The sequence below is a fragment of the Panicum virgatum genome, chromosome 9K (genome assembly GCF_016808335.1).
Source record: "Panicum virgatum strain AP13 chromosome 9K, P.virgatum_v5, whole genome shotgun sequence".
In the NCBI taxonomy this organism is placed as follows: domain Eukaryota; kingdom Viridiplantae; phylum Streptophyta; class Magnoliopsida; order Poales; family Poaceae; genus Panicum; species Panicum virgatum.
The window spans coordinates 53,570,493-53,586,982 of record NC_053144.1 but is presented as its reverse complement, the minus strand read 5'-3'; the positions used below and the strand labels follow the sequence as shown (position 1 = coordinate 53,586,982).

The 16,490-nt window shown below is 41.8% G+C and overlaps 3 protein-coding genes across 10 annotated transcripts; 2 read left to right on the top strand and 1 right to left on the bottom strand.

Moving 5' to 3' along the window:
• The first annotated feature begins 29 nt into the window (after positions 1 to 29).
• LOC120652276 (serine/arginine-rich SC35-like splicing factor SCL28) lies at positions 30 to 4,487 on the top strand. 5 transcript variants are annotated; one of them, XR_005666513.1, is made up of 8 exons: positions 30 to 380; positions 1,352 to 1,429; positions 1,999 to 2,163; positions 2,246 to 2,313; positions 2,397 to 2,436; positions 3,404 to 3,683; positions 3,903 to 4,064; positions 4,168 to 4,487. XR_005666513.1 is itself a non-coding variant. In XM_039930050.1 (7 exons), exons 1-7 carry the CDS (start codon positions 157 to 159, stop codon positions 4,175 to 4,177), a joined length of 747 nt encoding a protein of 248 aa, XP_039785984.1. In that variant the 5' UTR covers positions 30 to 156; the 3' UTR covers positions 4,178 to 4,487. The 5 variants fall into 5 exon arrangements, 4 of the variants coding, with proteins under 4 accessions (XP_039785984.1, XP_039785982.1, XP_039785983.1 ...); XM_039930050.1 differs by lacking the exon at positions 3,404 to 3,683; XM_039930048.1 differs by lacking the exon at positions 3,404 to 3,683 and having other exon boundaries at positions 4,152 to 4,487.
• An 816-nt stretch (positions 4,488 to 5,303) lies between these two features.
• Positions 5,304 to 10,320, top strand: LOC120652273 (probable protein S-acyltransferase 17). The gene is made up of 10 exons (XM_039930042.1): positions 5,304 to 5,599; positions 5,684 to 5,777; positions 6,911 to 7,005; positions 7,083 to 7,250; positions 7,535 to 7,607; positions 7,680 to 7,732; positions 8,801 to 8,892; positions 9,193 to 9,245; positions 9,328 to 9,453; positions 9,865 to 10,320. The coding sequence occupies exons 1-10, from the start codon at positions 5,451 to 5,453 to the stop codon at positions 10,138 to 10,140; spliced, it is 1,179 nt and encodes a 392-aa protein (XP_039785976.1). The 5' UTR covers positions 5,304 to 5,450; the 3' UTR covers positions 10,141 to 10,320.
• A 180-nt stretch (positions 10,321 to 10,500) lies between these two features.
• On the bottom strand, positions 10,501 to 14,506 carry LOC120652274 (nodulation protein H-like). Of its 4 annotated transcripts, none has more exons than XR_005666512.1 (8): positions 14,189 to 14,505; positions 12,604 to 12,748; positions 12,284 to 12,522; positions 11,920 to 12,178; positions 11,442 to 11,621; positions 11,140 to 11,295; positions 10,812 to 11,046; positions 10,501 to 10,726 (listed from the first exon to the last, which is right to left on the bottom strand). XR_005666512.1 is itself a non-coding variant. In XM_039930045.1 (8 exons), exons 3-8 carry the CDS (start codon positions 12,622 to 12,624, stop codon positions 10,870 to 10,872), a joined length of 1,032 nt encoding a protein of 343 aa, XP_039785979.1. In that variant the 5' UTR covers positions 12,625 to 12,748; positions 13,033 to 13,158; positions 14,189 to 14,506; the 3' UTR covers positions 10,501 to 10,869. The 4 variants fall into 4 exon arrangements, 3 of the variants coding, with proteins under 3 accessions (XP_039785979.1, XP_039785978.1, XP_039785977.1); XM_039930045.1 differs by adding an exon at positions 13,033 to 13,158 and having other exon boundaries at positions 10,501 to 11,046; positions 14,189 to 14,506; XM_039930044.1 differs by having other exon boundaries at positions 10,501 to 11,046; positions 12,604 to 12,771; positions 14,189 to 14,506.
• Between the last annotated feature and the right edge of the window lie 1,984 nt (positions 14,507 to 16,490).

Sequence of the window (16,490 nt, the reverse complement as noted above, 5' to 3'; positions counted from 1 at the left end):
CAAAAAGAAACGAAGCCTTCTCTCTCTCTCTCTCAAATCTATTTTGTGGGGTAGCAAAAATACAAATCTCTCCTAAAAAAACAGACCCCCTTTGAGCCAAACCCCGGAGAAACCCTAGGAAAGCTCTCAGGGGCGGCGCAGCATCCGCGACGAACGATGGCTGGCTACCGCAGCCGGAGTCCGAGCCGGAGCTATAGCCCTCGGAGGCGATACAGCCGGAGCCCTCCTAGGCGCAAGCGCTACGACGACCCCCGCGACCGCTACCGCGGGGGTGGGGGCGGCGGAGGCGGAGGCGGAGGCGGAGGCGGAGCCCGGCGTGGGTACGGTCGGCCGTCGGCGCAGTCCGGTCTCCTCATCCGCAACATCTCCATCACAGCCAGGTGAGTTCTCGTTGTACCCCCCGTGCCTCCGGGGTTACGTCTCCTGTGACCTAGGGTTCGTGGACTCGGCGCTATCTGGTTTGGTCGATCTGTGGAGCCGTTGATCCTAATAACCTCTTTAAATTGTATTGCTGCTGCATGCAAATACATCGAATTGATGAATTGATTCAGTTGTATGATCCATCGTCGTTTTGTTGCTCAGGACAGTTTAATTAGTCATCGACTCAATTTGTATCCATTGACCTGTAATGTGTTACTTGATGTTGATGGTCGGTACATACACAACAAAACAAATGCAGTTGCTTTTTCTTACAGATGATGTTCATAAGTTGAACGGTGGTTCAATTGTTCGATTGTGATGACCGATTGTTTGGTTGTTTACATGCTGACAAATGCTTTGATTGAACCTCACTGTGATGGGCTGTTACCATTTGATTGTTGACTGAAGATGTGTGCATAAATAACTAATGAGGCTGTTTACCGAAACGTGCTAGGAGAGAAACAAGTCCATCAGTCATGACAGATGCTTTGGATTTTGGAAACCATTCACTAAGTGGTCTGCTCATGATGGTGTGCATTCTTAATCTGCTAAGTAGTTTGACATAATATTACATATATTGGATCAGTCCTGTTTAAGTCATTGTCTTCAAGCCTTTGACAACTTTAGAGTCAATTTGGATTTTATTGATGTTATTGGGATGGGATTTCCCAACCATTTTGTTTTTTAAGAAAATTGATTACTGTTGCATTAATGGAGCTGGTGCTCATGATTACTGGTACTATGATAGTCAAGGAACATTTCTTTTAGTTATAAAATCCAAACCTTTCAGGTTTGTTCAACCATTGAACCATATTGGTAATCAGATCTATGAACTTCGAATGTTTCCGTATCTTATTTAGAGGTTGTCAGCGCCACCATGTACAACCCAGGACAGCTTGATGAACTGTTTTTTTCTACTCATCTGCTGCAGGCCAGAAGATATTCGTGTTCCCTTTGAGCAATTCGGCCCTGTAAAGGATGTCTATCTTCCAAGAAACTTCCACACCAGGTGAAAATCGCTTTATAAGTTCCTTGAAAGTTTTGTTTAATCACATGTCAGTCTTTTCATTAAGGCTATAGTAGTTGTGCATGGACAAACAATTTTTTCAGTATGAAAAAGTAGGTGAATTATGTGGGAGTTAGACACACCCATTAGGAAACTTATACATTATACTACTTTTCAAAAGTTCATTAGAAGACTATTAGTTTGAACCATTTGGATGTAAATGGTAATGTAGTATGAATGGATTCAAAACTCAATGAAAATGCCTTGTTATTTTTGTCAATAACAGTCCTGTATGATATCATGGTGCCAGTTCTTTTTTGACTAATGATTGAAATTAACAGCCAGCTCTTGCAGCAATAAATTATCTTTGTCTGAATTACAATAAGTGTCTTCTTTATGGGTTAGTTGGATCCATGCCACTACAATTTCTTGAAATTGGATTTCATGTTGAAATCCATGCCATTGAGTGGCATGATTTTGAACATGAAACCCAATTTCACGGAGTTGTGGTGGCATGAATCGAATTTTTCCCTTCTTTATTGATTCTTAGTCCAATTTTTCCAATTTTACAGGGAACTTCGTGGTTTCGGATTTGTGAAATTCCGCTACCCTGAGGATGCTGCGGTGGCCAAGCAAGAGATGAATCATCAAGTTATTGGTGGCCGAGAGATTTCAATAGTTTATGCTGAAGAGAATAGAAAGACACCCCAAGAAATGCGCATGAGAACAAGAATAAGGTAAGTTCATCCTTTATACATGCTCTAGATTGGCCTTAGTGGTATTAAATTTTAAACTTGAATCGTGCTTCTGTTGCTGTAGTGGTAGGTATATGGACAGAAGGTACACAAGGCGATCAGTATCTAGATCTCCAAGATCTCATTCCCACTGTAAGTATAAAGCATTTCGTAAATTTATATATTTATATTTTTCCATTTTATTGTAAAATGTAACATCATTCTTTTCTTAGCAGCTTATTCACCTACACCATCTCCGGTTAGGCGTGACTTCAGGTTTGAATTCAATTTCTAATTGAATAGACTAGTATGTTAACAATTCACTCTTATGGATCCTTTGAACGCCTCATTGTTGGGCTGTTGGCACATAAGGAAAAATTGCATCCCCCCCCCACACACACCAAAAAAAGGTTGTTATGGACATACTGTTTACCATGACCAAACCATTAGGATTATATGCTACATTGGTTGCAGTGTTCCAGGTATTTTGTTTTAGCATATCAAGGTTTTAAATTTCTGAAATTCCCAGCTCAAAGAAAGGGGGGGTCTCAGCTTGTGTAGAAGTTTTGGTTTTGAGGTTAATAAATCCATCAAGCGAAGCCATGTGGTTAAACACCTGTAATCTCATTGCTGTCATGATGGTTACTATATTCACTTGAATTTAGGTAAAGCAAGCAGGAAATAGAAATTATTCTCATTCGTAAACTATATGATGTTTTAGAAATCAGACTTCCAAATTTAACAAGCATTGGAAGAAATATTTGGATTGCTCGGACAGAAATAATATCATTGGATTTGTCATGAAAAATGTTTTCATAACATAGTATTATAGTAACAATGATACAATGTATGGCTGTTAATTGGTGTAAACGCAATGGTCAAAGTTGCATAATGGAGACTCAACAAATTAAATTTACCTTGCTTGTTGAGTGGTTAATGTAAGTTTTTTGCTCCTCAGTCATTCTTACTACTTATGAGTGACTTTATGATTCAAGAGTGAATGTTGCTTGTGCAGAATGGTAATTTCATTTTATAACAAACAAACTATAGCAACGATAACAAGAAATTAACAAACATAGGTTTCCTATGTTTACATATGGGTGTGCATGCCATGTTTCATTAGCAATGTGGTTTGTTAGATTGTTTGATAATTGTGGACTGATCTAATAATATATGCTCTTCTTGACATAAGGCTATGAATTTTGCTCTGAATTGTGTTGCTCTGGTTGTGCTTATTATCCAGTCAACAAAGAATATAGTCTAAAAGACCAAAAGACAACCATGATGTTTGGAGAATAAAGACCAAAGTGAAAGTACTATGACCTCCCCAGTTGGAGAATGTGAAAGGGACTACTGTTAAAGATAAAGTGGTACTGTCACCCAGACTGTAAAGATAATCTTGGCTAAGAAACCTGGGGAAAAGAGTTATTTTCAAGTGAGCTGATTCTGTTGAGCCAGCACCTTAATGCATTGCACATTGCATGTTTGGGACAAAGTCGGTAGCTTTTATTGATATGGGACAGGTAAAAAAATTGATATCTTGCTTTATAATTCAGTTGTCTTGGGATAAAAGTGTTACTGTACAGTTGCTGTTGATAAGTGTTTGGTTATATAAAATTTAGTTTGCTGATGATTTTACTTTGTTCTTATACCTGCTAGGTATGATATGCTTTTGATTTAGTGCACGTTTTGTCCCTTGCGTGCCATCAATATTCAGGAATTTGAACTTTAACTATTTGTAGGGGCAGGGACAGCCGTGACAATTACTCCCCTGGGGGGTCATACTCTCCGCGTCCTCAGAATAACAGGCACTACAGGTCAGGTAGTCGATCTCCAAGCCCAGATGGGTGCAAACCTCAGGTGTCACCAATCACCGATGGGCATGGCCCAGCTGTTGTATCCAGGTCCAGACCTCACTCTTAAATTAAATGTTGCCTTTTTTTATCTGTTGCATTTGTACACTCTTTGTCTGATAATTTCATATTTACAAGATGCCGTTTCATTCAGCCCCAGATAATATGATGCCGTTTGGGATTGCTTTGGAATGAAGGTGGGAGGATGGAAAGCTGCAGACAACGCCTTCCTTTGATCAATCTTCCCTAGAAGAGATCAGTAGGTTTTTAGTGAAACGTGCTTGTATGGGTGATGCTTTTGGTTGAAACAATATGTTCCCTTTGTGAGGTGGTTTTTGTGCTTTTCAAACTGGCGGCTGATGGTATTGGTACCTTATGGAATTTTGTGTTCGTTTTTGCTTGAATGATATATCATCAATTTGGCAAGAACATTTTACCTGTCTTAATAAATTACCCTGCCCGCAAGTTCAATTATTGTTCGCTGCAGTGTCATGAAGTCATCTTGATAAACGATAACATTGGCTGAGAAAAGCTTTGAATAGATGTATTGCCATTTGAGGCCCTGTACTTAGGGTTACAAAATTGAATGGAAACTGTCCTATGATCAGAAATGAGCTGGCGGAAGTGGTACCCGTAAGGTCTGAATTTCGTGCTTGACGGCGGTTTTTCCTCTAATGTGAACTGGGAAAAGAAAGTGGCATAGTGGAGTTAACGGGGTCTGCGCTCGCGATCGAGCTAGCCCAGTGCTGACATTGTGACGTGCAGGGTGCAGCGCAGTATTCTCGTTTGATACAGCCCGGCTTCGGTTCTTGGGAGTTGGCTTCACTGGGTTTTTGCTACAATGAGCAAAGATCGTTTAAAAATCAGAAACGTTTTCAAACTGGTAGCCTTACCAAACGAGCCATTAATAATTTATTAATTACTATATCCTTCGTTATGTTTGTTTTTTTCAATCGTAGGGAGACCGGTGCCTTGTTCGGCTGGGAGATTTAGCCAACCACAACAGTATTTTTCTCTCACGCCAAATCAGCCAGCCAGCCAGCAGTGTTTTTCTCTCACGCCAAATCAGCCAGCCAGCCAGCCGAACAAGGCACGGAACCCGAACCCCCGTAATTCGTACGAATTTAACCTAAACTCCGATTTTAATTCTCTATCTCCGAGAAACAAAAGGAGAGTTCGCAATTCAAATCTTGAGAATTAGCTTCAAATCTGAACTTAGATACTGAAGATTTGCAGACCAATCGGCACTCCAATCAGGCCTAAAACCTCGTAAATGCCACGTCTCCCTGCTCAGGTGGCTAGCCTCAACCTCAATCAGAAGAGGTTGCTTCGCGTTGTTTCCCCCGTCCGGCGGCGGTTCCTCTGACTCTGACGGGATCGATCAGAATCACCGGCGGCGGTTAGCCGGCGAGGGCGAGGGGAGGAGCCGGCGACGGGATGGAGGTGCCGTGGCTGCTGGTGGCGCACGGGTCGGTGACGGCGCTGGTGGTGGTGTCGTTCCTGTGCGGGCAGTGGCCCATCTTCGAGGGCACCTTCGTCCAGAGCATCAACCACTTCCTCACCTTCGGCGCTTACCACTACCTCCTGTACGTTTCTCGCGCCTCCCTCCTTCCCTTCCCTTCGCTCCTGCCCCTGTTTAGCGAGTGAAGGGGTTGTTCGCGCACGCGCAGGCGGTTCGTGCAGTCGGTGTGCGGCAAAGGGGCCAGGGATCTCGTCCTCGGCGTCGAGCAGTACTGCTGCGACCGGCCAAACCCGATCCTGCAGGTACGTGCTAACCTCATTCAGTACTTGAACTGCCAGTGATAGGGGAGAAAGTGTCTTGCATGGTCAATGATGGGGGAGAATTGTTCATGACGAAATGGCATGTAGTAAAGAGTTTTAGGTATTTCGGTTTCAGTTGTGAAAGCTTGATGCTGCGTGATTATGGGTAGCTGTCAAGTTGATGCTAGCGAGCGTCGGTTAACTGATATGGGATTGGTGGTGGGTGGGTGCTCGGTAGCCCGGATGATTGATTTCGTTCTGCAAATGAGGAGTTTTTTCTGAACCAGAATGTAGCCATGTAGGGGTTTTGGTTTGTTACATGCATAGGGTAAACCTGCTGCATTTTCCAAACATTAAACGTGTAGCGAAAAGCTGCTGATCGAGGGAGGGATCTTATCTTCTTCAGGTTCTGTGAAATTGTTAAAGGTTTCTGTTACTCTGCTACTTCGCTGGTGCAGCTTGGATATGCGAGGTGTCTGGCTTTATTTGGAGGTTAAGTTGGAATGAACTAAACGTAATTGAATGGGTGCACTGTTGACTGGGGCCATGCCAATCACAATTGGTCGGTTGCACCCACCACACGAATGTGTGAAGCTGTGATATGTGAGTACATGGGTGCACTGTTGACTGGGGTAAGAAAGAGCTAAGGAAGACCGATGGAGGAGCGGAGGGAAAAGGATTTGGAAGGCGGGTAAAGTGAGGACTGGAAGGAGAACAAGTGAGAATAGTGATACATGTTGCTTTCTGGCGTCACTTGGCATGTAAAAAATGGCATGCTTGAACAGTCGATCTGAATTAACTCCTGCACTGAAATAGGGAGCACAGTGGTTTACTATTACGGATGGATAATACTTGCACATAATTCGCATAAACTTCAGTTCCCCCTTGCATTTAAATTCCTTGTTTTCACTGAGATTTTTTGTATTGATTATTCCACTAATATCCTTGGACACATGAGCTAGCACAAAGTACTTGGCCTGGCAAATCTGTAGCTCACTCTTTTATATGAAATTCCCTACTGAGCTTAGAGTTTTCCTCCTGATGTGTTCGCTGACTGCATATAACATTTAGAGTCTGCAGCAGCTCCAAATCAGTAGTTTGTGTCTTTGTGACTTCATTTCTTCTCTCAACTGCAGGTGTTTTATGTTGCCCTAATTGGGGTCACATATTTTATAATAGTGCAGACATCTTTCGAGTATATTCCTGGGTATTATATTAGTGGATGGCACAGGTAACTTGCAACTGCAATTACTAATTTGGGATAGATTTCATTGTCTATTTCTAATGATGAGATGTCTAAATGTGCAGATATTTTAGCATAGTTGCTGTTGCTGTTGGTGCTATACTCTTCGTGCTCACTAGCTTTTCTGATCCTGGGACTGTTACTGCTGAGAATGTCTCTCAATATGTATCTGCCTACCCATATGACAACGTTATCTTTGTGGAGAAAGAATGCTCTACTTGCAAGATTCCTAGGTATATTTTACTAACATGTCAGCTAATTATTGCATGCTGAAGACAGTGGAGTAGTAATCTGTAAGATGATAGTTATCTGTTTACTTAAGTACAACTGTAGAATTTCACTGATGAGTTGCAATGAGTAATCCTACGCATGTGCAACAGATAGAACTGATTTCTTGAAGTCCTTTTAATTTTGATAACATTCTAGGATGAATAACTTCTGTTCTCTTTTAGACGTTCATCATGTCTGTTACCTTTATTTCATATCTGAAAGTGATTCGTTAGCCATGTATATGCAGACCAGCCAGGGCAAAGCACTGCAGAATATGTGATAAATGCTTTGCTCGATTTGATCACCATTGTGGATGGATGGTACTTACACTTACTGCTTGATGGTATTGCTTTTGCTTTGTTTATGTTCTGAATCTGTCCTTGTTGATACAGAATAATTGCATTGGGGAGAAAAATACTCGCTATTTTGTGGCCTTTTTGGTTTGGTGAGTTTTCCTCAGGTTTCTTCAGCCTACCTTATAAACTTTATATGTCCTAAATGGGAAATTTAAAGGCTCATACCATTTCTAACAGATAATTGTTTATGTTTTTCTATGTTTACCTTCTGCCTGTCTTTTAGAGCCTAAATAAAAATTCGTAATAATCAACATGATTTCCAATCAAAGCTTCTCTATGTTACTATTATGGAATAAACTGTCATTCTTTATTATTAGACATAAATAGTTGTACTTCCTTTGTAGTGCAGCCTACTTGGCTCCCCTTGCACAACTATATAAATGAAAGCCCCCCCCCCCTTCTCTCTCTCTCTTGGGTGTGGTGCAGTGCCTAAACATTCAATATTTATGAGTACCGAATATTAAGCCAACTACAACCACCAAGAATAGGACATCAATCAATGTAAAAAAACAAATAAGTGTCTCAAAATACATATGCTATCTGACTTTGGTTTCAAGATTAACTTTCTTACAATAGGTTGGATCATTGGTTGAGCGTGTGAATGTATGCCTAGACCACCTACAACTCCTTGTCGAGGCAAATTTGGGTGCCTATTTCTTCTTAATTAAAAAGCCACCTAGTTCCTCCTAGGTTGGTCGAGATTTTTAAAAATGGTTGGATCATTAGTTCCTTGTTCTTTTCTTTGTTTTTATGTGAAATGCTTAGCCTTCTAGAAATCTACAGCATAATTTTCCAATGTAGTGTGCAAAATGCAGTTGTTTTGATGTAGTGTTAATTACTGATCTATTTGTGTTGTAGCTTCATGGTTTTCGTTCTAACTTATAGATCATCTTATCTTTGTATTGCCAAATCAATCCGGGAGATTTAATCAGCACTCGACTATTCTACCTAGCCAAACACTAGAGCCTTTTTGTTATACTCATAATTGTCTCAGTAGTCAGTAGGACGCAGGAAGCTAGTTGATCATCAAAGTGACTCACTGACCTGAAATATTTAAAAAGTCTGTTATTGATGACTATCGAACAGTTTTTTTGACATAGTCTTCTCATTTTCCCCTAGATGTTTTATTATTTACTTTGTCTTCCCTTTGATAACAGGCATTTTCTTATATGTGTGTATGGCGCAGTAGTCCTTGCCTTAATTCTTGCTGGTGAACTAAAAGAGAAGAAAGTCATCTACATTCTCACAGGTTACCAATGCCTTCTCGAGAACTTGCTGCCTTGTTCAACATGAGTAACCTAACATATCTACAATAAAACTTAACCATTCACATATGAGAATTTATTTCTCTTGCTGGAGGGTTAAACTCTCCTAATAGCGCTTCTTAGGAAATTGTTTACCATCTTGCTAGGCCTCTGTAATTTCTGATGAATGACCTGCATACACTGATTGAGGAATCATATAAAGTATAAACCGTGCTAAGTAACATGACTTATTTTGATGGACCTATATTTTCGCATTTGTATTGAACTGTTTTGAATTTTGACAGCTTATTATGGTATTGAGAACTCATTCTCGGGATTATTTCCACATGTTGCACAGGTACAATATAGGAACACATTGAATCCAATCTTTTTTTTACTGCTCTGCTGAACTGTTCTTTTTACTCTGGTCAATTTTGCAGTGGTTGCTTGCTGTGCATAACACACAGATACTTCTGAGTGTATTTTTGGCTATACTAGCATTGCTCCTTGGTGGTTTCTGCACGTATCATGCACACCTTTGTTTAAAAAATACAACAACCAATGAGGTAAGAAATTGATAACTGCACTTAAACATTTGAAATTTAGTCAAACAAATTATTTCTCAAGACGCTTTGTTCCTGTTTAATGAAAACTCCATCCTTTCTTTGTTGTAGTCTTTAAATATTTCATTTCAAAGACTAGCTTCCCTTACTAGCCAGACATGCCTTTTTGTTTTGGTGGACAAAATATAACTTTCTAGTATTTCGAAAAAAAAAAAGTATAACTTTCTAGATGAAGCATATATCAGTGTAGGCGGATTTTGTAAATAGTCAGAATATCATATGCCTCTCTCAAGGAGACAAGTGCTATACCAAGTGGGAAAATGAATTTTAATTTTAACTACAACAAAAAATAGTTTGAAGGACGTTTCTAATACAAGAAAATGCCTGTGGATTCTCCCCCACAATCTTCTTCAGTCATTCAAATGGCAAGACTACGTCGTGTGGATGAAAAGGGAGAATGAAGCAAAGGCAAATGCTGCTGCACTCAAGGCCAGCATGGGCTCAGCTAACAGCGATGCCCACAAAGCTCCTCCAAGCAAATGGAGGGCATTCTTCGTTAGGTCCAGAAGACCGACTGTGGAACCAGTTGTGAAAAACAACATATATGACCGAGGCATGATTAGAAATATGTGCGAGGTGATTGTCCCTTTGTCAGAGCGGAAGTCATTTTCCCGCAGGAAAACAGACTGAGACCGACTGTTGTTATAGCTGTTGTATCACCAAACTGTTGTATATCCATGTAGAATTTGCAAAAACATTTTTTTCATATCAGAGGGATTGCTGCAAAATATAGATTTCCGACTTTGTTCAGGACTGATGAGATAGCATCAAAATATAGATAAAAAGTTTTGAAATTCCATTTGTCTGTAATTTTGTGCCCTTCCTGAAACATCTGTAATCTGTCAGAACAATGAGCACTTGCTGCAACAAAAGAGGATTACCGCATTCGAAAAAAAAAAGGAAAAACTGTTGAACAGAAGATACTTGATTTTTGAAATTTCAGGACTGTTTTTTAACTTCGAAGTAAAATTAGATCGGTGCTAGTAAGGAAACAGCTGGCAACGGCGAAACTTCCAATGCAGCACAGCAATCGCTGGTTGTGGTTCATGGAGCACTGTTTTCTTGGAATTTCAGAGATGGAGCTCAATTGCGAGCCACCAACGGAGGGCACGCATAAAACCCAGAAAATCTATATATCTATACAGAATCTAAAAGGCAGAAAATGAACGCCTCAATTTTTTATCATCTCTGCTTCATTCACCTCTTCTGTAACCTCCTGCACACAAACAATGCTGCCTTAACCGACTGCAACCCTCTTTTTGCAGGGCAAAAAAAAAAGAATGGAAACACATTTTTGAAACCTTTGCTAAAAGAAATTGGAACTATGACCCGTTTGGCCCTGATGTGAACTAGAAAACATCACTTGACATAATCTGCGTCGTCAAGAAACTGAGTATACTTCGTCCCGTTCAGCATCTCGCTCACATCCTCCCAGTTCTCGACGAGGTCAGGGAGGGGCCTGGTGTGGATCTTCACATGCTGGCTGGACAGTTTGGTCACCGGAACTCCGAGGAATTCCTGCACTCGGGACAGTGCCTGCATAAATCAACAAAAGAAAAGAAAAAAAATGCTATGAGTGATCTTGGAGCTAGTCAGAGGCTGAGAATGCCGATTGTTTATGATCACTACATTTTTGTCGCGGATCACATCCTCGTAATAGAGGATCATGTGGTGCGTTTTTCGGAAATGGCCCAAGCAAGTTCTCATGGAATGTTCAGCGTTTCTGATGCTTGGGATCAGAGTTGACACGTCCATCTTTGGCTTGAATGTTGCGAGTATCTCAGCCTGCCCAAGCAAAAGGTACGGACAGGATGGAATACTTTTCAGAGAGAATCAGATAAGGTAGTTTTCAGTAAGAGCAAAAGGATATCAGATAAGCCATCTTTTGCTATTACGATAGGTTCATTTTTTTTTCTTTTATTGCATCATACCTCCTCTTTTGAGTGAACGTGTGATTTATGGATGCCATTCAACTGCTTTGTTCTTCTATCATAGTTGTTAGCCAACACAGAGATAAGCCTCCGTAATGTATTCCTCCTGAAGAGAAGTATCACTATAGCCCCTTTGCTATTTAAATAATCAACAATGTCATGATGGTGCTCCATGAGTCCCTGCAAAACATGGAGTGAACTATCTTAATGCAAGCCAGTGCTTTTATGCCTCATATTTAGCATTACTCAGGGCCAATGTATGATTAGTAGGTTTTCAAGTTTATCAAAATCCTTATTGCTAGGTTTCAGGTTTGGAGTCCAAAAACATATAGTCGAAGATTCAAAGGTACATGATAGGACCTATCCTGTATTCCTGTGCCATTTCTGGGCTAACCGAACAATGTGTACTTCAAAAGCAGCTCACTGAGTAAACCTTCACACAGACCACAGTAAAGTGGGGAATGCAATGATAGTTTACCTGATTTAGCATCCACTTCAATCCAAATGCTGCTGTGCATTCATTTTTTGCTGCACTAGTGAGCCAGTCCATGCTATACAATTTATCAAGAGTCCCCAAAATAGTCGAGATGTTTTCTCTTCTATCTCTCACAGAGAAGATTTCACCATTTGAGCTGACATTAGGGTGGCTGTTCAGCAAAGTCTCAAACCACCCACTTCCTGATCTTTGCATAGACACGATGACAAAGAAACGGACCGGGGTACAAGCACATTCGCCTCTTTGAACCAGGAAATGAGTGCAGAAACAAGAATCAGAGAACATAACATACACGAATTATATGCGTAGAACATGGGAGAGGCCATCTATCTTCAGAGGAAGTTACCTGTCATAAGTCGTAGGTTTTGGGAAGTGCAAATATCGCCCCTGCTCATGTGGAACTGCAGGTTTTCTGCAAATATGTTTTGTTTGTTCTTCTTCGCTGGTCAGTTTTTCTTCAGTTTCGAAAGCTAACTGATTAAAGGAGAAGTAGCAGACATAGAAGCCGAATAATGCAATGAAGAAGACGAGGATTGATCGTAGAGGAAACACTGGACCTTTAGAACCTTTTAACGAGTAAACACTCTGCAAAAATGGGAAATAAATGATTAGTGATGTTAACTGTTAACGATAAGAGCAACGAAGAAACAATATTGTATATCTTACCATTCTCTCTTGCAATAGCATCTGCTAGATGCACTGTCTTCCTGTTTTCCCTACGTAGCATGTGAGCAAGAAATCGATGTGTCTGGTCTTCATTGGCAGCACACCTCACACCTTTTGCGAATTAGCTGTACTGCATAATCTGGATCTATAGAGTTTCAATGTTAGCCCCTGCGCAACGAGAAGTATACAAATTTCGGGATGTAAGAGGGTTTTTTTTCCAGTTAATGCAAGGGCTAACAATTTCTTTCGACAAAATTGACCGGATATCTAGCAGCTTTCAGAACAAAGGTTCCTGCTGAAACATCTTAAAGCAAGATTACTCTATCATGTCAGGCTTGGCTGCATAGAGACTGAAATAACGAGGCCCCCGTGCACAAACTGTCAACGAAGGGAACAAGGAAATGCAGTTCATTTTAGCGTAGGATTCACCAGAGGACTCGGCGAAATGGTCTAGCTTTTCTCCCCAGTCATTGACAGTCCCCATGACCGTAAGGGCCGTACAGCTTTGTCGGTAGGAATCAGCAGTTGCTTCTGCTTCTGACAAAGTTTTTCCTACTACACAAGCAATATTTCAGATGGTGACAGGCTGACAGCTATTTTTTTTTTGGGAAAATTCGATTCATGCCACCACAACTCCGTGAATTTGGGTTTCACGTTGAAAATCATGCCACTCAATGGCATGGATTTCAACATGAAATCCAACTTCAAGAAGTTGTAGTGGCATGGATCCAATTAACCTTTTTTTTTCGAAAAAGCTGACAGCTACACGGACAAAAGTAGTTTAGGTCATTTGAAAGAAAAAAGGAAAGACAAAACGAAATCTGGTACCATACTACCATTACAACAAGTCAGAGGCAAAGGCGGATTGGAGCAGCATTGCGGAAAATTTGTCACGAGGTAGTCAATACCTTTATCGCAGCTGGATCAGATAAGACTTGGTAAAACGAAATGCACAAATTGTCTTCAGTGAATGCGTATAATCACTCCAATTCCCGTTGGACAAGAGACGAAAGGACGGCGGAGAACACGGTAGCAAACATGGAAATGGAGTCAAGAAAAGGCTCGAAACAACGGAAGGGTGCCGAGAATGCCGAAAAGCATTGATGATTCTTTACAGGCAAAGGAATATGCTTGAGCAACCAGAAGAAGAAGAAGAAAAAAGGAGAGAAAGAAGTCATCAATTCTCAGGTTAGGTAGAATCCTGGGAAATGCTGCTGAAGCAACCCCAACCGGGAATCACCTGATCGGGGGTGCTAAAAGAGTAGTAGCAGGCAGGACAGGAGACGAAGCCGACGAACTCGGGCAGCAGCTAGTCGATTCGGTTGCAAGTTCAGAGAAATTCAGGCTACGGGAGGGAGATACAAAATATAGCCACACCAAGAACGCCCCCAGGCCCCAGATTAAACTCCTAAACGCCCGCCCAGGCAAGACGGTAAGTCGACACGCAGGTTATCGGTGCGAAGATCAGGGATGATGGCCGGGCCTTGGACTGCAGGCCATGGCCATGATCCAGGCATCCAGCACAAGCAAGTTGGAACCGCGAGGGTCACCGACGGGGGGAGAGGTGTCTTTGCTAATTAATTACCTGATGCAGCCCAGCTAGCCGCGTCGTCGATGAAGCAGTCGACCCTTAGCTTCCTCGACCTGCTGGAGCAGCAAGGAAGGCTTCGCGAGCTTGGAACCCGAAGGGGATGGAGAAGAAAAAGAGCGTGACGTCGCGGGAGCTGAGAGAGTGCTGCCTGCTCTGCTGTCCAGGAAGAAGAAAAGAAGAGAAGAGAGCGCGCGCGGAGAGGTGTGCGTGACAGCGACAAGCCGAAAGGAGCCGCGCGCAGCAGAAATTACATGAGAACAGAGGAGGATCGTGCTTTCTGGATTGCTGCTGCTGTTTTTCTGAAACGAGATTGCTGCAGCAGCAGCAGCAGCCAAACGCAAGGTAGGGTCTGCTGGTAACGGCTTCCAGCTCGGAACTGCTTGCCGGCCCCTTACTGCAGTTCTGCTACATGTCTGCGTCACTCTATACCTACTTACAGTTTCTTTTTTTCTTTTTTTTTTGAAGAACTAGTGCAATGTTTCTCACGAAGAAAATGACTAGTTACTGATCGATGTAAGTTTAAGCAGGGTCGATCTCAAAGATGATGTTGTGGTAGTAGCATGTAGCGATGATGATCTAGTAGTACTGTTTAGTAGTAGTAACATGTTAACGGCTCCGTACCTCTCTTCCATGGCGTGAGACACCAACCCCCGCTGTCACAGACAAAGTATGAAGGCTCGGTGTGATTATGATAATCTGATAGACTAGTTGAAGGCTCGGTGTGATTATGATAATCTGATAGACTAGTTGAAAATGAACTTCGATGGCGCCATACAATGTAGATGTAGCCTCCATTGTATTCAAAGCTTATTCCTGACAAATGTATTCATAACTAACCTCCAGTCAAAGAAACGCCCACACTTTGATGAAGCCCTGCAACTGCTTCTTTTCTGCCCAAGCTTTTGTGCAAACAAAATGAAGTTACTACATATCATTTTGTGCAAGTTTTTTTTTCTTTTACGCCCGACACATATGAACACATACTAGTTCAAACTTCAAATTAATACCAAGTGTGTGTGTGTGTGTGTGTATTATATATACTCGTATTTCGCGGTGAATTAAGCTAGGTAGGAATGAGATGAACCGATTTGAAACTGTATGAACGGGCGAACTTGATTGTTCTAGCTAGAACGTACGCTAGGAGTAGGAGCAAAGCAACCAAGGACACATGCCGTACACACATCTCCTGGTGTTGGTAAAAATATGCATTCGTTCAGGTTGAATTGAATTGGAGCAGCAACGAGCCGGCCGGACAGATAGTGGCCGTTAATATAATTCAGCAGCTGCGTGCGGTGCTTCTCCTAAGTCTTCTTCGTTCTTACTAGCAGTTTTTTTTTCTCTTCTTAATACAATGATGCGCGACTCTCTCTCGCGTAATCGAGAGAGAAAAAATTCCGAAAGATCTCAAAAAAAAAAAAACGACAGCAGTTAATTAGTGACGGGCTGGCGTCTCATGTTCAGTTTTGTAAAATCTCCTGGTATGTTAATTAATTAAAATACAGGGCATGCTAGTTTGCGGTCTGCAGGGCATGCCCGTTCATGCATCTCCTGCTGCTATCAGGCCAGGGGAATTAATACTAAAAAATCGTCTGCGTAACCATCTGACTTTATGTCCGGATACTCCTGGACCTGGAGCAGGTGAGGTTTATATATAGTATTATTATCCTTTAAATCTCCAAGTCAGACACGGAAGTTCATATATATTCCAAGATGTTGATAGTTTACTGGTAGAGATGTGTGCGTGTGTATGTGTATAGGGGAGTTTTGTACAAAGTATTAGTATCGGTAATTCTAGATATGATGCCGAGTAGCACGTACGGAGGAACGTTAATTTGGTGCCCACTAATACCCTTACCAGCTGAGGTCAAACTCTCAGATCCAAGCAAGAGTTTCGGAACCATCATCTTTATTTGTCTTGGTCGTCGTCCCTATCCCTATCTTCAGCCGATTCGTTCGTGCTAACCACTTTGTATTGCATTGCAGTGCAGGTGCAGGTGCAGCCTCCTCTTCTGTTGCAATTGCATACCTGAGGTCCATCATTCAGGTGCTGCGACGAGTACCAGACCAGGCGGTACCAACAAGCCCTTCCGAAAACGAGAATCCATCACACGCAGTACGTCGACAGCTTTTGCAGCAACGCAGCTAGGTAGCATCACCCACCCAGAGGCAGGGTGGTGAAAGCGAAGGTCCAACAAGATTAGGGTGGTGGAACCATGTCGTTGCAAAGCGGATGGACATCATGCAATGCGGTTTCTTTTCCCCCTACTAGATCAGGAAATCTATCATACAATAAGGC

Coding starts and splice junctions, on each gene's coding strand:
- LOC120652274 (XM_039930045.1), bottom strand. CDS start 12,624: ATGCTATTGCAAGAGAGAATG. Junction 11,622..11,919: donor TGAAGTGGATGCTAAATCAG/GTAAACTATCAT, acceptor CATGTTTTGCAG/GGACTCATGGAGCACCATCA. Junction 11,047..11,139: donor ATGTGATCCGCGACAAAAAT/GTAGTGATCATA, acceptor TGATTTATGCAG/GCACTGTCCCGAGTGCAGGA.
- LOC120652273 (XM_039930042.1), top strand. CDS start 5,451: ATGGAGGTGCCGTGGCTGCTGGTGGCGCACGGGTCGGTGACGGCGCTG. Junction 5,600..5,683: donor GGCGCTTACCACTACCTCCT/GTACGTTTCTCG, acceptor GCGCACGCGCAG/GCGGTTCGTGCAGTCGGTGT. Junction 9,454..9,864: donor AAAATACAACAACCAATGAG/GTAAGAAATTGA, acceptor AATCTTCTTCAG/TCATTCAAATGGCAAGACTA.
- LOC120652276 (XM_039930047.1), top strand. CDS start 157: ATGGCTGGCTACCGCAGCCGGAGTCCGAGCCGGAGCTATAGCCCTCGG. Junction 1,430..1,998: donor CCAAGAAACTTCCACACCAG/GTGAAAATCGCT, acceptor CCAATTTTACAG/GGAACTTCGTGGTTTCGGAT. Junction 2,437..3,902: donor CCGGTTAGGCGTGACTTCAG/GTTTGAATTCAA, acceptor AACTATTTGTAG/GGGCAGGGACAGCCGTGACA.